Source organism: Choloepus didactylus, chromosome 1 (assembly GCF_015220235.1).
Source record: "Choloepus didactylus isolate mChoDid1 chromosome 1, mChoDid1.pri, whole genome shotgun sequence".
Classification (NCBI taxonomy): domain Eukaryota; kingdom Metazoa; phylum Chordata; class Mammalia; order Pilosa; family Megalonychidae; genus Choloepus; species Choloepus didactylus.
The window spans coordinates 153,110,356-153,136,964 of NC_051307.1; the positions used below are offsets into that span (position 1 = coordinate 153,110,356).

The following is a 26,609-nucleotide window of genomic DNA, read 5'->3' on the forward strand; positions in this document are numbered from 1 at the left end:
TTCCCAGAGAGGTATTTTAAGTGATGTGAAATAAGCCTAAGAAAAGAAACAAGTTGATGTAAAACACACAGGCATGCACACACAGATGCACACAAAGTAAGTGTTCAGTCCCTGTTTCTTTTCTCCATCTATTTTCTTCACTCCAACCCTAGTGATATCATCCAGTCTCATAGCCTTAAATACCATCTATGTGGTAAAGTCTCTCAAACTTATATCTCTAAACTCAGCCTATATTACATAATAGTGTGTATCTTTAAACCTCTCTCCTAAATGTATAGGCATTTGGCTACTCTACATCTCCACTTGGATGTCTAGTAGCTGTCCTAACATAACCAAACTGAACTCCTACTCTTTCCCCAAATCCACTCTACTTGCAGACTTCCCAATCTCAGTTTATTGCTGGCTTCTATCTTCAAAATACATTTAGAATTTAACCCTTCCTACTACTACTTCAAGCTAACATCCTCTCTTGCCTTGATTACTGAAATAGCTAACTGGCTTTCCTGTTTCTCTCCTTATCTGCCTAAAATCTATTCTCAATACAGCAACCAGAAAGATATTTGTAAAATGAAAGTCAGTATGTGTTATTTCTCTCCTCAAAACCCTGCAACCTGTAGTAGCTTCTTGAGGAGAAAGGGTTAACAGCACGCCTGAACCTTTTCTCCATGAGAATATAACCTCGGATTTTCTTCTACTGAAATGGTTTTCTTGGAAATACTATGATAAGAAAAACATAGTTGGCTGTGTTCTACCACATGTAAAAACAACCACTGATTGGTAAACTGCATCTGGACTGAGAGTACTATGAGCAGGCTCATAGACCCTGACATTATACAAATAGCCAGGACTGTAAAAACGTGTTGAGAAACACAGGCCTCAGCTTCTCTGTGTGATGTCTCTCTTCACCCAGACTGTATCTGTAGTGGGAGTTACACTCTTTAGCTTTTAAAAAAGGTAGTTCCTGCTGGATTTGAGGCTTTCCTAGCTGAGGTCTCTCACACCCATTCCATGGTCTCACCCCCTACAAATGGATGTGCCTGCTGTGGGGCTGGGATACAGCACCCGGACTCTTGTAAGGACTCCCAAAATAAAGATATATTTGAAGCTGTCATGCTGGCATACTGTGTCTCCTATCTTGGATCCTTTTACAAAGCAAAGCAAACTTGGTGCGGGATTTTAATCTTTTGTGCCCTGTGAATGTAATGTCAATGAGAACCCAGGACCACTGATTTTGTGAACAGTGGGCACTGCACCTTCCCTTAGTATTGCATTTCACTCAGTCAAAACCAAAGTCCTTAAAATAGCTTACAAAGCCCTACATTATACCTCCTCTCTGACATCTTCTATTAATCTCCGTACACAATTCCTCCCTGCTTCCTTACTGTTGTTTGAATACACAAGACTCCTGCCTTAGGGCCTTCACATGGCTCTTGCCTCTAGCTTGAACTGCCTCACCTCCATTTGACTAACTCCCCCCTTCTTCAAGCCTCTGCTCTATACCTTCCCTAACCATCCTATTTAAAATTCCAAGCCCCAAGCCTGTGACTCACTCTCTAACTCTGCCTTTCTTTTTCTCTTCCCATAATATTTATCACTTTATAACACTGAATATAATTTACCGATTATTTCTATCTTAATTGACTATTATCCCCCCACTTTGGGAAAGTTCTTCAAGGGTAAGAATCTTTGTTTTATTAACTGGTATTTCAAATGTCCCAAATAATGTCTGATACATAATGGGTGCTCAACAAAATTTGTTAAACAAATAAATAGACACAAATTAAAAACCAAACCAAACCAACAAAAAAATCGTTCTTATTTAGCCATAAGTTCCTCTATGATTATATATGCCTATGAGTACCAGCAAGCAGTAATATAAACCAAGATGATTTCATGATACATTTCTTCATTAAGACATTTTAAAGGAGAATATAAAGTAACAAAACAACAGAATAGAGTGCAGCAACATAACACATGGTTGGAAATCAAGTTAAACCAAGTAGAATTATCCTCTGGATTACCAACAGGCAGAATAATTTCCCTGGGAAAGATATGAAGTATTCTCAAAAACCTCTATTCATAACAGCCTAATTACACAGTACCCAATTTTACATAGAAATAAAACAAAAAATATTTGCAGATCTGACAGAGAAAACACTAAAAAAATTTCCACTTGAATGAGCTTCTATTCAAAATGAATAGATAAAAACTATCTAAAAAATGTTAAATGAAATAGTCCCATAGGCAGCATTTTATTAACTCAAACACTGTTCTCTATTGTTTGAGAAGCAGAGGGATAAAAGCTTTCTGAATATATATCATGCTCAATCTTTACCCAGGACCAGGAGCTATGGAGCAGAAACATATTAAACAAATCCTCCATGGTCATACTGTCTTCAAAAACTCAAAGTAACTATCTAATCCTGGATCTTGATATAAAATAGTGTGCAAATCCTTATTTATAAGACATCTTCAAACTTAAAACACTTATATTTAAAGTTTAGACATATTTGTTTTAACATTAAAACACTAAGCCAAGACAGATGTTTATAGAAATGTGTTTTATCTCTAAAAAGTGCAATTGTATGCTTTAAGGGAACTCTTAACAATAAATTACAACACTGAATTGGCAAAGAATTTTGATCAAAAAGGGCAGATATGTGAAAGAATAGTGAGGACTATCATCAGGAAGTTTCCCATTTCCTGTGCAACACCCCCACCAAAATAAAGCTAATATACTTCATGTCTTTCAAATTTCTGAGTTAGGTTGAAAAGAATAAAATAATTTTAAACTATTTAAGCAGTGAAATCACTACATAAACAACATACTATATTTTAGGGGTTTGTTTTTATTTTTGTACAGTTAGAAAATAACATTAGTAAGCAGCGATCCCAGCCATATAAGGAATCCTCAAAGCTTGATCTTAAGTCCTTTCTTTTTTTTCATTTTATTCTTTCTCTTTAAGTGTCTCATCCATGCCCACAGTTTCATATATCACCTATATGCAGATTGTTCACAAATTTCTATCTCAAGCTTAGATCTCCTCTTGAGCTCCAGACTATAATATCTGTCTGCTTGACATCTCTCTTGGCTATCTATCTCAAAGGCTTTTCAAGCTCAACATATCCAAAATCACACTCAAGATCTACCCTTCCTCCAAAACCTAGTATTCTTCCAAATCACCTGTTGCTTATAACTTCCTTCTCCCTCACCTCCTAAATAACATGTATTTCCCTGTCCTATTGACTTTATCTTATAAATAAATATCTCTCAAATCTGTTCCTTTTTCTCTATCTCTATCATAATAACTCTAGATTCAAGATACCATCAGCTTTCATCTAGATTACTAAAACAGGTTCTTTATTGGTCTCCCTTCATCTACCCTTGCCACAGCCCTATCCGCACCGCCCCCTCCACTCTCCATCCATTCTCCTCACTGTGGCCAGAATGATCTTTCCAAAAGATAAATCTGATCATGATATTCCCCTATTTTAAAACTTTAATGGTTTTCCACTGTTCTTAGCTTAAAGTCAAAATTACTTAACATGGCCTACAAGCCTATACATAGTCTGGCACAACATACATTTCTACAGCTTCATCTTGAATCATGCTTCCCTCATTCTCCTTACTCCAGTAACATTAGCCCATTAGCCTTTATTTAGTCTCTTCTTTGTACAACGCTCCCTCTTGGCTCCAAGCCTTGCATGTGCTCTTACCTCAACTTAGAATTCTTTTCTTTCTCAATTCTCCTACTTGACTACTATTCATCTTTTATATCTTAGCTCATTAATCACTTCCTCAAGTCACTTCCTGACTAGGTCAATCAGCCTGAGAAGATGCTTGCTCTCCTTGCACCATGTACCTTTATTTATCAGCACTTAACTGATCTGTGGTTTTGTGTGATTCTCAAGTTAATGGGTTTCCACCTTAATTAGACCATAAACTTCATGAGTATAGGGGTCATATCTGTTTCTACTCACCACTGACACTTCAGGGCCTGTGCTTAGAAAAAGTAGGTGCTCAGCATTTTTAAAAATACATTTTTATAAAAGCTATTCTATTATTTTCTAACAGCAAAAGATTAAATAAAAGGATACCATTAAGATTCTATGCATTATCAATAGTTCCTTTTTTCCTTTTACCAATTTTTTTTTTAATCAATTATTTCCCTTTTTACTACCTTGCTTATAAAACTTAACCTTATTTTTTTCTGGAAATGTAAGGAGAAGAAACAGGAAAGCAAATGCACAAAAGTTGGTCATCATGAGTGAAAAGTCTCTGTCTTCATTGCTTAAAATAATAAATTGTATCAATGTGAGCCTTTAAATACACAGGAAAATTATTTCTACATACTCATTGAAAGCAGGTTCAGATCTATATATTTATTGAAGGCCAGAGTGATCTGTTTATATAACAACCTTAGAAGACATCTTTGGGAAGGTTTACTCAGATCTGGTTATTACAAAAAGGAAGCTGTGCTGAGAAAAGTAAAATACTTCCACAAATTTCATTGGTTTAATTGACATGCATTCTTCTACCAAGGCAGAGTATGGTTAGAAAATAAATCATGTGTGTGCATGTATGTGTGTATGTGTCCATAATGTTACTGAAAGAGCCATCATGCTTAAAAGTGAGTGGCCATAGTGATAGTTATTATGAAACTCCATTAATGTAGCAATATTTATGCCATACAAAGAGTGGTATGGCTCTTTGAGTTCAGTGAGTTTATACTCACTGCTAAGGAATTTAAACTTTAATTTTTATACAGAATTGAATAAACTGAACCTTATTTATAAAAAAAAGAAGCAATATTTTATATTTAAATGATATAAAATTTCTTTTAAGACTAGTGAATATATAATAATCTTTCAGAAATAATTTAAATGAATAAAGGGAAAAGTATTTTTTTGAGATTTCTTTCAGCGGTATACTCTCCACTAGCATGTAAACCATAAAATAAAATAAATCAAACCAAATAAATTGAGTATTTACAATAAGATTTTTTTCTAACCAAATCAGTGATGAAATTAGACAAGCGGGAGAAGAGAATAGGAAAAGTAGGATGAAGTTAGGTGTGCTGATTTGGAACTGTTATGTACCCCAGAAAAGACAATGTTCTCTTAATCGCTTCTTGAGGGGGCAGACCTATTGTGGTTGGGACCTTTTGATTAGGTTGTATCAATTGAGATGTGACCCAGCCCATTCTAGGTAGGTCTTAATGCTTTACTGGAGACCTTCTGAGAGGATAAAAGGCAGAGACATTTGGAGAGACAGCAGAAAGAGAAATGCCCAGGAAAGCAAGAAGGACCCACAGGAACTGAGAAAAATAGAGCCAATGAATCCAGAACCCAGGAGAGAAGGACCAGCAGATGTCACCATGTGCCTTCCTATATGACAGAGGGATCCCGGATGCCAGCAGCCTTCCCTCAGAGCAAGTATCCTCTTTTTGGTGCCTTAATTTGAACATTTTCAAGGCCTTAGAATTGTAACTTGTAACTTAATAAATCTCCATTGTTAAAAGTCAACCCACTTTCTGGTATGTTGCATTTGGCAGCTTTAGCAGACCGAAACATATGGTTAATGACTAAAATTTATTAAATAAGCTTATGTTTTTTACCTATTCAAATAATAACATAGGGGGCAAGATGGCAGACTGGTGAGCTGTATGTTTTAGTTACTCCTCCAGGAAAGTAGGTAGAAAGCCAGGAACTGCGTGGACTGGACACCACAGAGCAATCTGACTTTGGGCATACTTCATACAACACTCATGAAAACGTGGAACTGCTGAGATCAGCGAAATCTGTAAGTTTTTGCGGCCAGGGGACCCGCGCCCCTCCCTGCCAGGCTCAGTCCCGTGGGAGGAGGGGCCGTCACTCCGGGAAGGACAAGGGAGAACTGTAGTGGGAGCCCTTATCGGAAGCTCATTCTACTGATCCAAACTCCAACCATAGATAGACGGAGACGAGACACCAGAGAATCTGAGAGCAGCCAGCCCAGCAGAGAGGAGACAGGCATAGAAAAAAAACAACACGAAAATCTCCAAAATAAAAGCGGAGGATTTTTGGAGTTCTGGTGAACATAGAAAGGGGAAGGGCAGAGCTCAGGCCCGAGCTCAGGCCCTGAGGAGCATATGCAAATCCCGAAGAAAAGCTGATCTCTCTGCCCTGTGGACCTTTCCTTAATGGCCCTGGTTGCTTTGTCTCTTAGCATTTCAATAACCCATTAGATCTCTAAGGAGGGCCCTTTTTTTTTTTTTTTTTTTTAATCCTTTTTTCTTTTTCTAAAACAATTACTCTAAGAAGCCCAATACAGAAAGCTTCAAAGACCTGCAATTTGGGCAGGTCAACTCAAGAGCAGAACTAGGAGAGCTCTGAGACAAAACGCAATAATCCAGTGGCTGAGAAAATTCACTAAACACCACAACTTCCCAAGAAAAGGGGGGTGTCCGCTCACAGCCACCATCCTGGTGGACAGGAAACACTCCTGCCCATCGCCAGCCCCATAGCCCAGAACTGCCCCAGACAACCCAGTGTGACGGAAGTGCTTCAAATAACAGGCACACACCACAAAACTGGGCGTGGACATTAGCCTTCCCTGCAACCTCAGCTGATTGTCCCAGAGTTGGGAAGGTAGAGCAGTGTGAATTAACAAAGCCCCATTCAGCCATCATTTGAGCAGACTGGGAGCCTCCCTACACAGCCCAGCAGCCCAGAACTGCCCTGGGGGGACGGCACTCACCTGTAACATAGCACAGTCATCCCTCAACAGAGGACCAGGGGGTGCACGGCCTGGAACAGGGGCCCACTTGCAAGTCTCAGGAGCCATACGCCAATACCAAGGACTTGTGGGTCAGTGGCAGAGACAAACTGTGGCAGGACTGAACTGAAGGATTAGACTATTGCAGCAGCCTTAAAACTCTAGGATCACCAGGGAGATTTGATTGTTAGAGCCAACCCCCCTCCCTGACTGCCCAGAAACACGCCCCATATACAGGGCAGGCAACACCAACTACACACGCAAGCTTGGTACACCAATTGGACCCCACAAGACTCACTCCCCCACTCACCAAAAAGGCTAAGCAGGGGAGAACTGGCTTGTGGAGAACAAGTGGCTCGTGGACGCCACCTGCTGGTTAGTTAGAGAAAGTGTACTCCACGAAGCTGTAGATCTGATAAATTAGAGATAAGGACTTCAATTGGTCTACAAATCCTAAAAGAACCCTATCAAGTTCAGCAAATGCCACGAGGCCAAAAACAACAGAATATTATAAAGCATATGAAAAAACCAGACGATATGGATAACCCAAGCCCAAGCACCCAAATCAAAAGACCAGAAGAGACACAGCACCTAGAGCAGCTACTCAAAGAACTAAAGATGAACAATGAGACCATAGTACGGGAGACAAAGGAAATCAAGAAGACCCTAGAAGAGCATAAAGAAGACATTGCAAGAATAAATAAAACAATGGATGATCTTATGGAAATTAAAGAAACTGCTGACCAAATTAAAAAGATTCTGGACACTCATAGTACAAGACTAGAGGAAGTTGAACAACGAATCAGTGACCTCGAAGATCACAGAATGGAAAATGAAAGCATAAAAGAAAGAATGGGGAAAAAAACTGAAAAAATCGAAATGGACCTCAGGGATATGATAGATGATATGAAACGTCCAAATATAAGACTCATTGGTGTCCCAGAAGGGGAAGAAAAGGGTAAAGGTCTAGGAAGAGTATTCAAAGAAATTGTTGGGGAAAACTTCCCAAATCTTCTAAACAACATAAATACACAAATCATAAATGCTCAGTGAACCCCAAATAGAATAAATCCAAATAAACCCACTCCGAGACATATACTGATCACACTGTCAAACACAGAAGAGAAGGAGCAAGTTCTGAAAGCAGCAAGAGAAAAGCAATTCACCACATACAAAGGAAACAGCATAAGACTAAGTAGTGACTACTCAGCAGCCACCATGGAGGCGAGAAGGCAGTGGCACGATATATTTAAAATTCTGAGTGAGAAAAATTTCCAGCCAAGAATACTTTATCCAGCAAAGCTCTCCTTCAAATTTGAGGGAGAGCTTAAATTTTTCACAGACAAACAAATGCTGAGAGAATTTGCTAACAAGAGACCTGCCCTACTGGAGATACACAAGGGAGCCCTACAGACAGAGAAAGAAAGAAAGGACAGAGAGACTTGGAGAAAGGTTCAGTACTAAAGAGATTCGGTATGGGTACAATAAAGGATATTAACAGACAGAGAGGAAAAATATGACAAACATAAACCAAAGGATAAGATGGCTGATTCAAGAAATGCCTTCACGGTTATAACGTTGAATGTAAATGGATTAAACTCCCCAATTAAAAGATATAGATTCGCAGAATGGATCAAAAAAAATGAACCATCAATATGTTGCATACAAGAGACTCATCTTAGACACAGGGACACAAAGAAACTGAAAGTGAAAAGATGGAAAAAAATATTTCATGCAAGCTACAGCCAAAAGAAAGCAGGTGTAGCAATATTAATCTCAGATAAAATAGACTTCAAATGCAGGGATGTTTTGAGAGACAAAGAAGGCCACTACATACTAATAAAAGGGGCAATTCAGCAAGAAGAAATAACAATCGTAAATGTCTATGCACCCAATCAAGGTGCCACAAAATACATGAGAGAAACACTGGCAAAACTAAAGGAAGCAACTGATGTTTCCACAATAATTGTGGGAGACTTCAACACATCACTCTCTCCTATAGATAGATCAACCAGACAGAAGACCAATAAGGAAATTGAAAACCTAAACAATCTGATAAATGAATTAGATTTAACAGACATATACAGGACATTTCATCCCAAATCACCAGGATACACATACTTTTCTAGTGCTCACGGAACTTTCTCCAGAATAGATCATATGCTGGGACATAAAACAAGCCTCAATAAATTTAAAAAGATTGAAATTATTCAAAGCACATTCTCTGACCACAATGGAATACAATTAGAAGTCAATAACCATCAGAGACTTAGAAAATTCACAAATACCTGGAGGTTAAACAACACACTCCTAAACAATCAGTGGGTTAAAGAAGAAATAGCAAGAGAAATTGCTAAATATATAGAGACAAATGAAAATGAGAACACAACATACCAAAACCTATGGGATGCAGCAAAAGCAGTGCTAAGGGGGAAATTTATAGCACTAAACGCATATATTAAAAAGGAAGAAAGAGCCAAAATCAAAGAACTAATGGATCAACTGAAGAAGCTAGAAAATGAACAGCAAACCAATCCTAAACCAAGTACAAGAAAAGAAATAACAAGGATTAAAGCAGAAATAAATGACATAGAGAACAAAAAAACAACAGAGAGGATAAATATCACCAAAAGTTGGTTCTTTGAGAAGATCAACAAGATTGACAAGCCCCTAGCTAGACTGACAAAATCAAAAAGAGAGAAGACCCATATAAACAAAATAATGAATGAAAAAGGTGACATAACTGCAGATCCTGAAGAAATTAAAAAAATTATAAGAGGATATTATGAACAACTGTATGGCAACAAACTGGATAATGTAGAAGAAATGGACAATTTCCTGGAAACATATGAACAACCTAGACTGACCAGAGAAGAAATAGAAGACTACAACCAACCCATCACAAGCAAAGAGATCCAATCAGTCATCAAAAATCTTCCCACAAATAAATGCCCAGGGCCAGATGGCTTCACAGGGGAATTCTACCAAACTTTCCAGAAAGAACTGACACCAATCTTACTCAAACTCTTTCAAAACATTGAAGAAAATGGCACACTACCTAACTCATTCTATGAAGCTAACATCAATCTAATACCAAAACCAGGCAAAGATGCTACAAAAAAGGAAAACTACCGGCCAATCTCCCTAATGAATATAGATGCAAAAATCCTCAACAAAATACTTGCAAATCGAATCCAAAGACACATTAAAAAAATCATACACCATGACCAAGTGGGGTTTATTCCAGGCATGCAAGGCTGGTTCAACATAAGAAAATCAATCAATGTATTACAACACATTAACAAGTCAAAAGGGAAAAATCAATTGATCATCTCAATAGATGCTGAAAAAGCATTTGACAAAACCCAACATCCCTTTTTGATAAAAACACTTCAAAAGGTAGGAATTGAAGGAAACTTCCTCAACATGATAAAGAGCATATATGAAAAACCCACAGCCAGCATAGTACTCAATGGTGAGAGACTGATATGGTGATGATCTGATATCTAGAAAACCCTGAGAAATCAACGATACACCTACTAGAGCTAATAAACAAATTTAGCAAAGTAGCGGGATACAAGATTAATGCACATAAGTCAGTAATGTTTCTATATGCTAGAAATGAACAAACTGAAGAGACACTTAAGAAAAAGATACCATTTTCAATAGCAACTAAAAAAATCAAGTACCTAGGAATAAACTTAACCAAAGATGTAAAAGACCTATACAAAGAAAACTACATAACTCTACTAAAAGAAATAGAAGGGGACCTTAAAAGATGGAAAAATATTCCATGTTCATGGATAGGAAGACTAAATGTCATTAAGATGTCAATTCTACCCAAACTCATCTACAGATTCAATGCAATCCCAATCAAAATTCCAACAACCTACTTTGCAGACTTGGAAAAGCTAGTTATCAAATTTATTTGGAAAGGGAAGATGCCTCGAATTGCTAAAGACACTCTAAAAAAGAAAAACGAAGTGGGAGGACTTACACTCCCTGACTTTGAAGCTTATTATAAAGCCACAGTTGCCAAAACAGCATGGTACTGGCACAAAGATAGACATATAGATCAATGGAATCGAATTGAGAATTCGGAGATAGACCCTCAGATCTATGGCCGACTGATCTTTGATAAGGCCCCCAGAGTCACTGAACTGAGTCATAATGGTCTTTTCAACAAATGGGGCTGGGAGAGTTGGATATCCATATCCAAAAGAATGAAAGAAGACCCCTACCTCACCCCCTACACAAAAATTAACTCAAAATGGACCAAAGATCTCAATATAAAAGAAAGTACCATTAAACTCCTAGAAGATAATGTAGGAAAACATCTTCAAGACCTTGTATTAGGAGGCCACTTCCTAGACTTTACACCCAAAGCACAAGCAACAAAAGAGAAAATAGATAAATGGGAACTCCTCAAGCTTAGAAGTTTCTGCACCTCAAAGGAATTTCTCAAAAAGGTAAAGAGGCAGCCAACTCAATGGGAAAAAATTTTTGGAAACCATGTATCTGACAAAAGACTGATATGTTGCATATATAAAGAAATCCTACAACTCAATGACAATAGTACAGTCGGCCCAATTATAAAATGGGCAAAAGATATGAAAAGATAGTTCTCTAAAGAAGAAATACAAATGGCCAAGAAACACATGAAAAAATGTTCAGCTTCACTAGCTATTAGAGAGATGCAAATTAAGACCACAATGAGATACCATCTAACACCGGTTAGAATGGCTGCCATTAAACAAACAGGAAACTACAAATGCTGGAGGGGATGTGGAGAAATTGGAACTCTTATTCATTGTTGGTGGGACTGTATAATGGTTCAGCCACTCTGGAAGTCAGTCTGGCAGTTCCTTAGAAAACTAGATATAGAGTTACCATTCGATCCAGCGATTGCACTTCTCGGTATATACCCGGAAGATTGGAAAGCAGTGACACAAACAGATATCTGCACGCCAATGTTCATAGCAGCATTATTCACAATTGCCAAGGGATGGAAACAACCCAAATGTCCTTCAACAGATGAGTGGATAAATAAAATGTGGTATATACACACGATGGAATACTACGCAGCAGTAAGAAGGAACGATCTCGTGAAACATATGACAACATGGATGAACCTTGAAGACATAATGCTGAGCGAAATAAGCCAGGCACAAAAAGAGAAATATTATATGCTACCACTAATGTGAACTTTGAAAAATGTAAAACAAATGGTTTATAATGTAGAATGTAGGGGAACTAGCAATAGAGAGCAATTAAGGAAGGGGGAACAATAATCCAAGGAGAACAGATAAGCTATTTAACGTTCTGGGGATGCCCAGAAATGACTATGGTCTGTTAATTTCTGATGGATATAGTAGGAGCAAGTTCACAGAAATGTTGCTATATTAGGTAACTTTCTTGGGGTAAAGTAGGAACATGTTGGAAGTTAAGCAGTTATCTTAGGTTAGTTGTCTTTTTCTTACTCCCTTGTTACGGTCTCTTTGAAATGTTCTTTTACTGTATGTTTGTTTTCTTTTTAACTTTTTTTTTCATAAAGTTGATTTAAAAAAGAAGGGAAAGTTAAAAAAAAAAAAAAAAAAAAGAAAAACAAGGTAAAAAAAAGATGTAGTGCCCCCTTGAGGAGCCTGTGGAGAATGCAGGGGTATTCGCCTACCCCACCTCCATGGTTGCTAACATGACCACAGACATAGGGGACTGGTGGTTTGATGGGTTGAGCCCTCTACCACAGGTTTTACCCTTGGGAAGACGGTTGCTGCAAAGGAGAGGCTAGGCTTCCCTATGGTTATGCCTAAGAGCCTCCTCCCGAATGCCTCTTTGTTGCTCAGATGTGGCCCTGTCTCTCTAGCTAAGCCAACTTGAAAGGTGAAATCACTGCCTTCCCCCCTACGTGGGATCAGACACCCAGGGGAGTGAATCTCCCTGGCAACATGGAATACGACTCCCGGGGAGGAATGTAGACCTGGCAACGTGGGACGGAGAACATCTTCTTGACCAAAAGGGGGATGTGAAAGGAAATGAAATAAGCTTCAGTGGCAGAGAGATTCCAAAAGGAGCCGAGAGGTCACTCTGGTAGGCACTCTTATGCACACTTTAGACAACCCTTTTTAGGTTCTAAAGAATTGGGGTAGCTGGTGGTGGATACCTGAAACTATCAAACTACAACCCAGAACCCATGAATCTCGAAGACAGTTGTATAAAAATGTAGCTTATGAGGGGTGACAATGGGATTGGGAAAGCCATAAGGACCACACTCCACTTTGTCTAGTTTATGGATGGATGAGTAGAAAAATAGGGGAAGGAAACAAACAGACAAAGGTACCCAGTGTTCTTTTTTACTTCAATTGCTCTTTTTCACTCTAATTATTATTCTTGTTATTTTTATGTGTGTGCTAATGAAGGTGCCAGGGATTGATTTGGGTGATGAATGTACCACTATGTAATGGTACTGTAAACAATCGAAAGTATGATTTGTTTTGTATGACTGCGTGGTATGTGAATATATCTCAATAAAATGAAGATTAAAAATAATAATAATAATAATAATAACATAAACAAATTTCACGTTGGAAAAGATCTAGAGCAATATAACATGGAACTACATATCATAAAGCCTAAATGATTAATTTTTAGATAACAGAAATTTAGGAAACATGGAAATATTAACATGAAGGAATATTTAATTTGTTTTTTTTCAGACGTATCTTATTTTTACTTTATTTACCTAATTTTTAACATTAATGCATCACAGATTGATTACTGCTAAAAGTAAAATTCTGGCTGAAATTGAGTTATTGAAATGAATTGATTTCTAAATAAAAATAAAACTTTCAAAATTGGAAATTATTTTTATAGCTGAAAGAGAACTAAAAGTGAACAGGTACATTAACTCTTCTCAAATTATTTAATAATTAAAACAATAAAGAACATATCAATCAAAAGAGAAATGCAATAAAAATAAAACCAGTGCTCCAAATCACAGAAAAGAGTAAATTTCATCTTTTACTCTGTAGCAGATAGTTGATGGATGGGCTGAAGATGATCCAGAGGGAAACAAAGGAGATAGTGAAAGGTCAAGAATAGAAAATGTGATTTCTTCCCAGCTGCCCTCAGAAAAAGGCAAGGGGAATAAAAACTGTAGGTCATTTAAGATTTTTATTATACAGCACAATATTTATTAAAAAAAAAACAATTTTCAGAAAACAAAATGTCTTAAATTAAAAAAAAAAAACTGAAATTTTAGAGATCTGGTTTACACAAAGAATTGAATTACGGAATGAGTCACCAAGGACCCTTTAAATATAGATTTCTATAATACAGATAAAGTAAGATGTAGCTACAAATGTTCAACAGTTCTTAAAAAGAAAACTAATGATAAAATGAAACAGAACAGTTAACTTTTAAAATGCAGTGGAGTATAAAATGTATTAAGTTGCAAAATACACAAGAAAATGCTCATGCTCTTATACCAAAAAAGCGGTCAGTAAAACTTGTTTTTATGTTTTAACAATCATGAACAAATTCAATCTGAGAATAAAGAATTTATAATGTCTAAACAATTTATAATGTCTGTGCCAGTTTGAATGTCTTATGCCCCCAAAACACTATATTCTTTAATGCAATCTTGTGGGGGCAAATGTAATAGGTATTAGTGTTGATTAGGTTGGAATCCTTTGATTGTTCCCATGGAGATGTGACTCAATCAATGGTGGGTGAAACATTTGATTAAATTATTATTTCCATGGAGATCTGGATTTAATCACTGGAGTCCTATAAAAGAGCTCACAAATGGAAGGACCTCAGAGCAGCTGAGAGAGTCATTTTGGAAAGCAGCCAAGAGAGACATCTTGGAGATGGCCATTGAAAGCAGACTCTTGCTTGTCAAGAGTTTGCCTGGGAGAAACTAACAGAACACCCCCAGACGCCTACAAAGAAACATCCTAGGAGATAGCCATTTTTAAAACAGAACCCTGGAGCAGATTCTAGCCACGTGCCTATGCCTTCCCAGCTGACAGAGGTTTTCCAGACTCCGTCGGTGTTCTTCATTGAAGGTACCCTATTGTCGATGCCTTTGTTTGGGCATTTTATGGCCTTAGGAATATAACTTTGTAACCAAATAAACACCCTTTATAAAATAAACACCCTTTATAAAAGCCAATCCATTTCTGGTATTTTGCATAATAATAGCATTAGCAAACCAGACTTACAATGTCTAAATACTTAATATTAAATAGGAGTTCTACTTCCTTATCATCAAATTCAGGAACATATATCTTTACAAAAGTGTTAGTTAAGTCTTCAATGATCATGGTAAAGTTCAAATTCTTACTGTGTAAACAGGGCATAATTACAAATTTGAACTCAGATATACATAACACCACCAACAAGGGAGAATTAATGGATTAAATAAAGGCAGACACTTTTAAATTAATGTGATACTTACCAATAATCCATAGTATAAGAAGGTAGTCTATTCTTTCAAGGGCTGGTCCCATTGTGTTTTTCTTGTCTTCATTGTAGACAAGAGAGTATAGGTTTAGTAACAGCAGGAACGTGAAATATGATGCTCCATGAATAATAAATTTCATAAAAGGAGTGTGAATGATTCTGCCAAGTTGAGATTTGGGAGCTATCAAATAACAAAGTGACAAAATTGGCCAAAAGATGCCAACTGTCAAAACAGTCATTATCTTCTTACAGGTGGGCTTACGTCGATAACCTGACATCTGTCCAAACCAAACAGTGTTCAGGAACTGCTGGCAGTTAGACTGGGAGACAAACTAAAAGGACATACGCACACATACACAAAAAAAGTAAAATAAAACTTTAAATACTAACTTATAATACCATTATTTAGCTGATACTCGAAGTTTTAAAAAAATCAATTCTATACATTCAACATATTTTTTCATGACAAATAATAAAATAAAAGAGTGTAGAGGTTAAGAGCATAGACTCTGGAGCCAGATTACCCAGATTCAATTCCAGGCTCTGCCACTTACTAAATGACCTTGAGCAAGTTTTTAAACCTCTCTGGGCCTCAAATTCCCCTCTGTACAATGGATAACAGTACTTACTCATAAAGTTTTTGTGAGGATTAAATGCAAAGCTCTTAGAATAGTGCCTGGTACATAATATGCACTCTATAATTACTATTATTTTTAACTTGCTCTGTCATTTTACCATTTTACCACATTTAATTTATAAAGACCTCTACCAAATGAAATTTCAAAGTTAACACACACTTCCCATAGAAAGAGATACATTTTTTACTAATCACTGCCTGAATGTCTTCAATCTAGAAAAATTACTGATTTTAGTTAAACCAAGATGTCCAGATAGGAAAACAATCTAAGTCTAAATATTAGATCCATTCATTCTCTAGCAAAACACCGAGAATTTCTTAAAATGTATTAAATGTACTGTTCACAACTGAATTTTGCATGAGAATGAGAGGTAAAATGCTGCCAAATAAGAGGAAAATTCTAGTTCAAGTATGGGAATTAATTTACCAAAGTTTACAAAAGCTCCTTAGTTTATAAATTTCAGAGGCAAATTCTTCCAATATAATGCTCACACTGTAAAGTATAACTTAAGGGTCCTGATAACTCTGAATACAATAATAAGATCAGGTTTGAAATTGCCAAAGTAAAGCACAATTAGATGATTGTAAAATTATTCAGGTATCCAAGAATATTTGGACAACCTTCAGTTTTGAAAAGATTTATTGAGAGATAGAATATAATTAGTAGAATACAACACTACAGTGAAAAAAATCTGTTTGGACAGTTTTTTTTTTATTGCTGTTGTTTGTGATACTCATCAAGGAATTTCCTAACATACAAGACTTATTTTTGGCAATAAAGTCTTCCTTCATTCTCTGTTCTTCCATTGAGATTCCAAAGTTCTTAGGGAATTTTGATCTGTCCCTGAAGGTGAAATATCTGGGAGAGAAAAAGCTTTGCCTCCCACCAAATACCCAGTTTAGTAGAATCCCAAACTTAGTGGTTTTCCCCTGCCCCTAAATATCAAAGCAATCTCAGGACTGATTGTTTTCTTCTACATAACAATGATTTAACAAACAGCAATGTTAAATATGTATTTGGAAGAACAAGTTTCAGCTGAAAATGTTCTAAGTCTGTGGAGGTTTTAAAACATGGCTGCAAGGGGTATTCGCCTACCCCACCTCCATGGTTGCTAACATGACCACAGACATAGGGGACTGGTGGTTTGATGGGTTGAGCCCTCTACCATAAGTTTTACCCTTGGGAAGACGGTTGCTGCAAAGGAGAGGCTAGGCCTCCCTGTATTTGTGCCTAAGAGTCTCCTCCTGAATGCCTCTTTGTTGCTCAGATGTGGCCCTCTCTCTCTGGCTAAGCCAACTTGAAAGGTGAAATCACTGCCCTCCCCCCTACGTGGGATCAGACACCCAGGGAAGTGAATCTCCCTGGCAACGTGGAATATGACTCCCAGGGAGGAATGTAGACCTGGCACCGTGGGACAGAGAACATCTTCTTGACCAAAAGGGGGATGTGAAAGGAAATGAAATAAGCTTCAGTGGCAGAGAGATTCCAAAAGGAGCCGAGAGGTCACTCTGGTGGGCACTCTTATGCACACTTTAGACAACCCTTTTTAGGTTCTAAAGAATTGGGGTAGCTGGTGGTGGATACCTGAAACTATCAAACTACAACCCAGAACCCATGAATCTCGAAGACAGTTGTATAAAAATGTAGCTTATGAGGGGTGACAATGGGATTGGGAAAGCCATAAGGACCAAACACCACTTTGTCTAGTTTATGGATGGATGTGTAGAAAAGTAGGGGAAGGAAACAAACAGACAAAGGTACCCAGTGTTCTTTTTTACTTCAATTGCTCTTTTTCACTCTAATTATTATTCTTGTTATTTTTGTGTGTGTGCTAATGAAGGTGTCAGGGATTGATTTAGGTGATGAATGTACAACTATGTAATGGTACTGTAAACAATCGAAAGTACAATTTGTTTTGTATGACTGCGTGGTATGTGAATATATCTCAATAAAATGATGATTTAAAAAAAAAAAAAAAAAACATGGCTGCAAATTCTTTGATACACCTCCCATCAAAAGCTGGGTCGATGTAAAGCTTGTGATTGCTTTAACCAATAGATTCTAGCAGAAGTGATGCTAAGTGTCTTCTTAAAAGACCATGCAGCTTCCACCTTCTTTGTTGGAACACGTGCTCTTGGAGCCATGAGATGCCAGGTAAAAAGTCCTACTATCATGAAGCCACCATGCTATGAGGAAGCCAAAGCTATGCATAGGCTGCATGTTGGCACTCCAGTCAACAATCCCAGGTGCCAGACGCGTGAGTGAGGAAGCCTCAGGATGATTACAGCCCCCAGTCATTTGAGTTATTTTCAGCTAAGACCCCAGACATGGAGCAGGGATAAACCATCCCTGCCATGCCTTTTTCTGATTCCTGATCACAGAATCCACAAGCACAATAAAATTATTGTTGTTTAATGCCACTAAATTCCATGGTAGTTTGTTATTTAGCAACAGATAATGAGAACAAAGTCTACCAACTATTTGGGAAAATTTTATTATCTTGCTCTCTAATCATATTTAGAAATTTAGTTTAAAAATTAGTTTACACTTTCATTCACCCTTAAAATTACAGGGTATAGAGCTATCAGTGTCCATCTCCGATTACTTGATGACATTAAACTCAATTGAACTATTCCCAGAAGATTATGTAATATAGTATTTTTAAGAAAGTTTTAAAAAACATTCCCACTCTATAACTTTTTCAGGGTTTCACTTTCATAAGTCTTCCTTTCAACTAACAAAAATCACTACTGCTTCTTGTTATTTTTCCCTTTATCTTCCTTAGAATGGAACATCTGGTTATCATCTGTGAGTTCTTTAAGATTATAGATATCATTAGGTAATTGTCTCTCAAATGTTCCTTCCCTAACCAAGATAATGCTGGTTCTTTCAATTGTTCCTTGGGGTTCTTTTCCTAATCACTTAAGTGGACCGTGTATGTTGTATCCTTTTATTCTATCATTTTTCTAATATTTTGTGTCCATCTTAGGCTGTGGAACACAACTAAGTATATTACCCTAAGATCTAATCAAAATGTAAAACTAGAGGAAGAGTACAACAGGGTTCCTATATTCTGTTTCTACTTAGCATTGTATTTCATACATTAGCATTGTATTTTCTTTTGAATCCACATAGGTATGTTCTTGATTTATAATCTTATATTTACACTAATCTTAATTCTTGTACTTAATTATTTTTCTATAAATGAGCAGGAACTTTGGAGCAGTAGAAAAAGAACAGGATTTGAAGCCAGAAACTTGGATAAGCCATTTATTACGTAGGTAATCTTAAACACCTTAAAATCTTGTATCAATTTCCTAAGTCACAAAGCTATTTTGAGGCTCAGATTTCAACAGAGATAAAAAAAATTCTGCTCCTATCACCAAAGGTCCTGTATCTTACCTTCTACCACAATCTATTTAAGTCCCATTTTGTATTAATATAAATTTAGGTTGATAATGAAAATAATGGGTCTTAGAAGCAATACGTTAAAAGTATAATTTATCAATACTCTGTACTATCAACTGGATAGTATCATCTACATATAAATATCCATGTTTAGTAAATTATCTCAAAAAATGAAATTTAAAATGCATACCTTCCTTCTTCAAGTTCCTGAATCATATGTATGTGTGTGTATGGGGAGTAGAAATGGTTATTTCCCTTAATAGGAAGGGATGATGCCAGAAGAGCCAGATTCAACTTAGTTATCATATCATGCGCCTCTCCACCTTTGGGTTTCACAATGAATTAACAAATAAGAATCAGGATATATAATATCTGATACTTCATTTTTAAATAGAAAGGTACTATTACTATAGAAAGGGTTATAAACAACCAGATCAATAAAACAAACCTATGACAGACAAAATACAAGATGAAAACTTCATTATAAAGGCACTTACTACACTTACTATGTAGTTACTATTTAGCAAAAACATTAAATATCCAAATTACTAATGTAATTATCATTAATTGTTAAAAATAATAGCTACCACCATATATTAGAGAACTTGTATAATGTTTGTACACACTGTGCTACAGGCTTTTAATATATATTCTTATTAATTCTTAAAATTAAAGCTCAGATAGATTCAATAACTTTCCCAAGGACACATAATTGTATGAAGCAGAACTAGGATCTCAACCTAGATATGTCACTCCAAAGCCTTTGCTCTGAGACACTAAACTACTGTGGAGGAAATATTTTAAATACATCACAGAAAACCTCATACCTCCTTTTGGTTATATTTGATAGCAAGTTTTAGACGACTTAAATTCATTCTTTCTTCTAGTAATCCTCGTTTGTCAAGTGGCTCATCACTAGATGTATGGTTGAGGATAACTTCCAATTCACGCGAATTTCGAGCTTGTGCAAGCAAATCTTTAGCAAACATTTTACACTGCTGTGCTAATTCTTCATAATCATTCCTACAAAATGCAAGAGTTAATTAGAAATGTCACTGTCATCTTCTAATTAAGCTGTTTCCTAAGAAATTTTTTACTCAGAATTAAACTCTGAATAACTACACCAAATCCGAAGTCATTTTGTGCTGACATAGTCAAAGGAAACTAACTGGTGCTTAACTTTATAGTTTTGAGGAAAACTGTAACACAGTTCATACTGACAATATTATATGGGTTTTATAATGGTACCCTTGTACATACTGATATTCCTGGAAATTCTGACAATATCTGTCAAGCATTCTTCGCTTAGCTCATTTGCCTTTATTCTCTATGTAAGTTTTTATATCCTCATCTAAACAATAAGAATAATACCTTAATGCTATCAAATGAAGACTATTACACAAGTTACAACTAGAGTTTTTCCACATATTATAGTCTATAACATGTTTTGCTGTTTCTGATATTAAAATAGTATTTTGATTCTTTTTTAAAGTATTCATGTGGATGAAAGAAACTGAAACAAGCTTTAAAAGAACTCTTTCAAAATCTCTTTTGCTCTAATCTTAGGATTCAACTCTTTGATAAAGGCAGCCCTAAATTAATTTGTGAGAAACTTACATGTTTTAGTACATAATTCTTTTCAAACATATCAATTGAATTAAACCTATGTCAGAGTTTAATAACAACTTAAGAATGAAGCTAGAAATAAATATAAGACATGAATTTGGAGCCAAACTTCAAAAAATAATTTTATTGCTTTCTTCCCCCTCCAAGGAAAAGGAGGGAAAACAGGAAGATTTCCCATTAGTTAGTCTTTTTATACAACGGGGCTTTCCATGGACTGGCTGCCTAAAATCATAAATCAAAAATTAAGAGTTTCTTTTCCTTAAAGGCTAACAAATATGTATTATTTATTCTTTGTCATTTACTACCTAAACAAAACCACCCAACAATAAGTAGTTGGATTTCTTAAACAAATGAACTATTACTTGCTGCTAAGTTTAAGTTTCTAATTGCAGATGGGAACATTAATGAAAAGTGTACAAAGATATCACATCTCTAGATGAACATTTGACAGACCCTTAGATCCAGAGGTAAAATTAATAAATTTTATTAATCTAATTTGCTTAATATCACATAGATTACTGGAAAACTAATAAGTGGCTATATAGTTCAGATGGAAACAAAGTAGACTAGAAGCCAGAAGTCTTCTGTTCTAATTCTAACTCTGCTACTACTTCCAATTTCAACTCTGTTCCAAATTAAATGCTATTAGTAAGACATATAATCTTCATACGGTGTGTTTCCCTGTTTATAAAAACAAGGGGATTGAAGTAAATTGGATCTAAGAGCCTTTGAACTCTAATTTTATTATTCTATGATTAAAATATAATCAAAAGTAGTTGCTTCAAATCCTTTTCAGAAGTTGAATGAATTCTATTTTATATGAGAACTCATAAGTCACATAATGGGATTATGAAAGGAAGTTCTTCATATTTGAAAAAGAATAATTTATTAGTAGCCTTATATGCTAATAAAGGTAAGAGAGGTTACAAGTTACATGTGTCATGTATCATCAAAGTATATCCTTTATGTCATACCAAATTTAAAAAAATTTTAATTTATCCAAATTAAACTATAGTAGTCTCAAACTTAAAAACTTACAAACAGGTTTTTATAAAAAGTTTCAGAAACTCAGAGCTATCAAAAACACACTATGTACTGCTGTTAAAATTAAAAGAAAATTGTTAATTTCTCATTGACCTTCCATTAAGTCGAAGTTTGAACTTACCCAATTTTATCTAGTCACTGGAGAGTGCGTACAAGGCAGGGGTACCTACAGCAAATGGTCATGAATGTAAAGGTGGGGATAGGTATAAAACTCTTAGAAATCTTGCAGTAGGGACTGGCAGGAATATGGACCAATTCCTTCTTCAGACGGCTCTGGGGATACACTTGTGTAAGGGAAAAGCTTAACGCTTTCTCTCATACACTAAACGCAGTTTTCTAAGGATTTTTTTTTTTAATGTTTAAATGAGTGATTTAATAGGCTGCTTTTCCTAAAGTCTTTATTCCCCTCACTTATCCCTCTTAGGAAAGATGATAACAATGATTCCTTGGGTATGCAAAACACCAGAAATATGCTAATCTTCATTTTAGAAGAAAATTTGGACTGGACATTCATTCCTCTTAATTAATAATATTCTATTTTTATGTTTACATGTATATGTCTTCCAACAGAAAATCTCACTCAATAATGAAAAGGGCCTATGTCTGTGTGTGTGCAACATCCATGACATACATAAAACAATTAATATACTTCAGACAGATCTGAAGCATCAGGCCCCGAGGATGGTTATAGAATGTAGGAATGAGGGGAGATGAGGGAGAGAGGAATAGTTGCAATAAATTTCTCTTGTTTTAGGCTACCACTCCTACTACTCTTCACGCAGCCCTAGAATGCCATTGTCAAGTTGAAAGAAAGGGGGATATAAAGGGTGATAAAGAGTGGCAGACAGGCAGAAGGGGGAAGAGCAGAACTAAGTAGCAACAGGATCTGTTCCTTTGAGGGAGAAGGAAAATTCCAAGGAGGTGGCAGCAAGGAGAACCAAGTTGTGGGCATCTTGGATCAAATGTAAATAAATATACATTATAATCTGGCCTATGAAGAAACTCAAGCTAAAAAGATTCTGAAACAAAAGACAGTATATAACTTACAATTTCCATTCATTCCCACCTGAATTCTACCTCCACAAGGCTTAGTTCTTTTAAATCAGCACTAAGTTCAAATGCTCTCAGAATTGGATCCTCCTCTGTTAACATTATTAGAGCTGGACTGGCCAAACATCGATATATATCAAGACGAAACCTGTGATAAAATTTCATTTCATAATATAAAATAAACTTATTAGACACATAAAATTAGTATTTTAACCTATGATTGTCATAAATTTATACTTAAGATATTACAAAATTAAAAGAAAGATAAAACTATAATAATAATTTATAATAAAATAAGTGCAAAAAATACTTAAAAATCAATTAGTTTGAGATACAAATATTGAAAACATTTTATTTACTGCTTTTAAGGAAATTGTTTCAATATTTCTTTTCATAGATTCAGAACTTTACATTGCTCAAACAAATTAAATTAAAATAAATTTATATTCCTTAATCCAACATCATTTTAAGTGAAATATGCTATTATCTAATACATTTTTAACATTAGGTGATGATTATTAAATTTTCACTTACCCAGTGATAAGAATGCTTTCAAATGCTAGATGTATATAACACATAACTCATTCAACCAGGTTATGATTTTAAAGGATGTTTCAAATGTTAAAATAGTGAAATCATTTGTTTATGCATAATTGCCAACTAATAGAAAAGCACTTCCTTTAGCCCTATAAATCCATGTTTATAATTTCAATATGTAAATAGGAAACAAACTAGAAAACAACTATGCTATGATTGTTAATTTATAAATGTGGTATATATATAACGTATATTTTCTTTTAAATTTAATACATCTGCGTTATTTTAAAAAGGAACCTGTTTGGTCTTTTGGGAGGCTAAGAAGGTGATGGAAGGTGCCACCACCCAGAAGAATATTTGAACAACTAGCAACAGGCAAAGCCATTTCCCTCAAACTCTGGAAAACAGTTAAAGGATTGCAGTAACTGGGCAAGGGCCGAATCAAGAAAAAGCAGCTTAGAAAACAGTAGGCAAAGCTTGTGGCATCCTTGCTAGCCCCATCCCCACTCCCTCCCTGGTGTGGAGTAGAGACAGCCTGTGCTCCATTGTAGGCTCTTGGCCATGTTCCAGAGGGAGCGGAGTAACATAACCATATGTGCATACTGGGGTACCTGTATATAACAGTACCAATTTATCAGATAGAAGCCTGACTGAACTAGGAAACTTGTCTCCAGCTTTCCTGCTCAGAATTTGCCCTGAAGGCAGAAAAGCAGCTTGCAGACAGATGATACAATTAAGTTCAAGTGGCTTGGGGCAAAGGACTACCTGTATTAGGTCATACAATAGAGTACACAGGAGAAGGTAAAAGTCTATTTCAAATGGAACAGACGGGTCATTTGAATTCCTGTAAATGGGGGAATTCCAAAGGCTATGAGCAAGCACAAGTACAGGAAAAAGAAGGCGGCTCAAAGCAGGATCTGATAAGACAGACAGGACCTTGCATTTCACATTTGCCTTGGGCTGATGTTCTGATAGAAGGGCTACACTTTAAATCAGGCCATGAGCTAGCAAAGAGCTAATTTGCAAAGACTGTGAAAGGTGCTTTTTGCACTGGTTGGTTTGTTATTGGGAGCTCCTAGCAATCACACTGTTATATCACTAACTAAATTCAACTTAAGGAACAAACAGCTCAGGGACTAAATCCCAGAGTAAATACTTTAAAATATATAATGTATAATATTAAATACTTTAAAATATATAACATATAATGCACAAAAAAAAAAGATTACAAGACAAACAAAAAATAGGAAATGACAGCCCATCAGAAAAAAAGGATAAAAATCCAGAAACCATCAATGAAGGAAACCAGTCTTGGGAAATATTGGACAAAGACTTTCCAAAAATGATCCTCAATATGCTCAAGGAGTAAAAGGAAAACATGGAGAAAGAACTAAAGGATGTAAAGAAAATAATGAAAAACAAGATGAGAATTTCAATAAAGTGATAGAAATATTAAAAAGTAACCAAACAGAAATACTGCAGTTGAAGACCAAAGTAATTGAAATGCAAAATTTCCTAGGGGTTTTCAACAACAGATTGAATGTGACAGAAGAATCAGTGATCTTGAAGACAAGACAACTGAAATGATTCGGGCTGAGAAGAAAATTAAAAAAAAAATTTTTTTAAGTGGACAGAGCCTAAGAGACCTGTCAGACACCATCAAGCATAAGAATATACACAGTATAGGAATCCCAGAAGGAAAAGAAAGAAAGGAGCAGAAGGAATATTTTTAAAAATGCCAAAAAACTTCCCAAATTTAAGGAAAGACATGAATATACACAATGAATATACACATTCAAGAACCCCAACAAATCCCAAATAAGACAAACTCAAAGTATACCATAGTTAGACACATAGTAATCAATAGTCCAATGCCAAGGACAAGAAGACAGTTCTGAAAGCTGCAAGAGAAAATCACAAGTTATGTCAAGGGAATTCCAATAAGATTAACTGCTGATTTTGCATCAGAAACCATGGAGACAAGAAGGCAGTGGTATGAAATATTTAAAGTGCTGAAAGAAAACAATTACCAACCAAGAATGTTATATCTGGCAACACTTTCAAAAATGAGAGACAGATTAAGATATTCCCAGATAAAAGTAGAGGGAGTTCTTCACACTAGAACTGCCTGACAAGGAATGCTAAAGGGAGTTCTCCTGACAGAAAGGAAGGGACACTAGACAGTGGAATGAAGTGGCATAAAGAAAAACAGGCCTCTGATTAAAGTAAACACATGTGTAATTATAAATGCCAGTAATATCATATTGTATTTTTTGTTATGTAACTCTACTTTTCACTTCTTGAAAGTTCTAAAATGCAAATGCATAAAAAGTAATGATAAATCTATGGTTGTGAAACTACAATGTATAAAGATAAAATTTGTAAGAAGGACAAAAAAAAGGTTGGGGGACAGAGGGGTATAGGAACAGTGTAGGTCTATGCTATTGAAGTGAAGTTGGTAACAAATAAAATGTTATTGCTAATGAATTAGGATGTTAAATTTAGTTCCCATGGTAAACACAAAGAAAATATGAAAAATATATACAGAAAGAAATGAGAAGGGATTCAAAATGGTATGATACAGAGATGTCATCAACATGGTAACAGAAGACATCTACTGAAAAGCTCTCCCCAGAGATTCAGTGAAAAAAAGGGCAAATCTCACTTGCTCAAAACCTGGAGGAAGGTAGACTGGAGAAGGATCCCGTAAATGTTGAATCAAAGAAAGAGAAAAATATCAGATAGGAAACTTCTGTCCTGGGCCAGCCAGTCCTCTTTCTAAACCCTAACTCAGTCCCGTGCAGCTTGGGAGTGCCCAGAGGCAGTGGCTGGGATCCCTCCCAACCTCCCATCAGTGACACAGACTATAAAATCTCCCACAGTGTTGAGAGAGCTCCCCAAATATATCCAGACCCAGAGACTCAAGTCCACAGAGGCTCATGGCAGGACACAAGCCACTGAGGAATACTGACTAGAAAAGGGCACCAAGGAGGAGTTTCCAAAGTGGAGGATTAGGAAGGGAACAGCAGAACCTACTTCTTTCCCCAAAGCAGCAAGTAGCCAGGCAGACAATGTTCGAATCAACT

The 26,609-nt window shown here is 36.1% G+C and overlaps 1 protein-coding gene across 3 annotated transcripts in view; it reads right to left on the bottom strand.

Moving 5' to 3' along the window:
- The window catches only part of TRPC1 (transient receptor potential cation channel subfamily C member 1), a 97,116-nt gene that overhangs the window by 32,908 nt on the left and 37,599 nt on the right, over positions 1 to 26,609 (bottom strand). For all 3 annotated transcript variants that reach the window (XM_037843294.1, XM_037843301.1, XM_037843307.1), the window contains 3 exons: positions 23,003 to 23,134; positions 20,094 to 20,289; positions 15,216 to 15,552 (listed from right to left, as the gene is read on the bottom strand). In XM_037843294.1, coding sequence (XP_037699222.1) covers positions 15,216 to 15,552; positions 20,094 to 20,289; positions 23,003 to 23,134 — 665 coding nt within the window. The remainder of the gene's footprint in view (positions 1 to 15,215; positions 15,553 to 20,093; positions 20,290 to 23,002; positions 23,135 to 26,609) is intronic.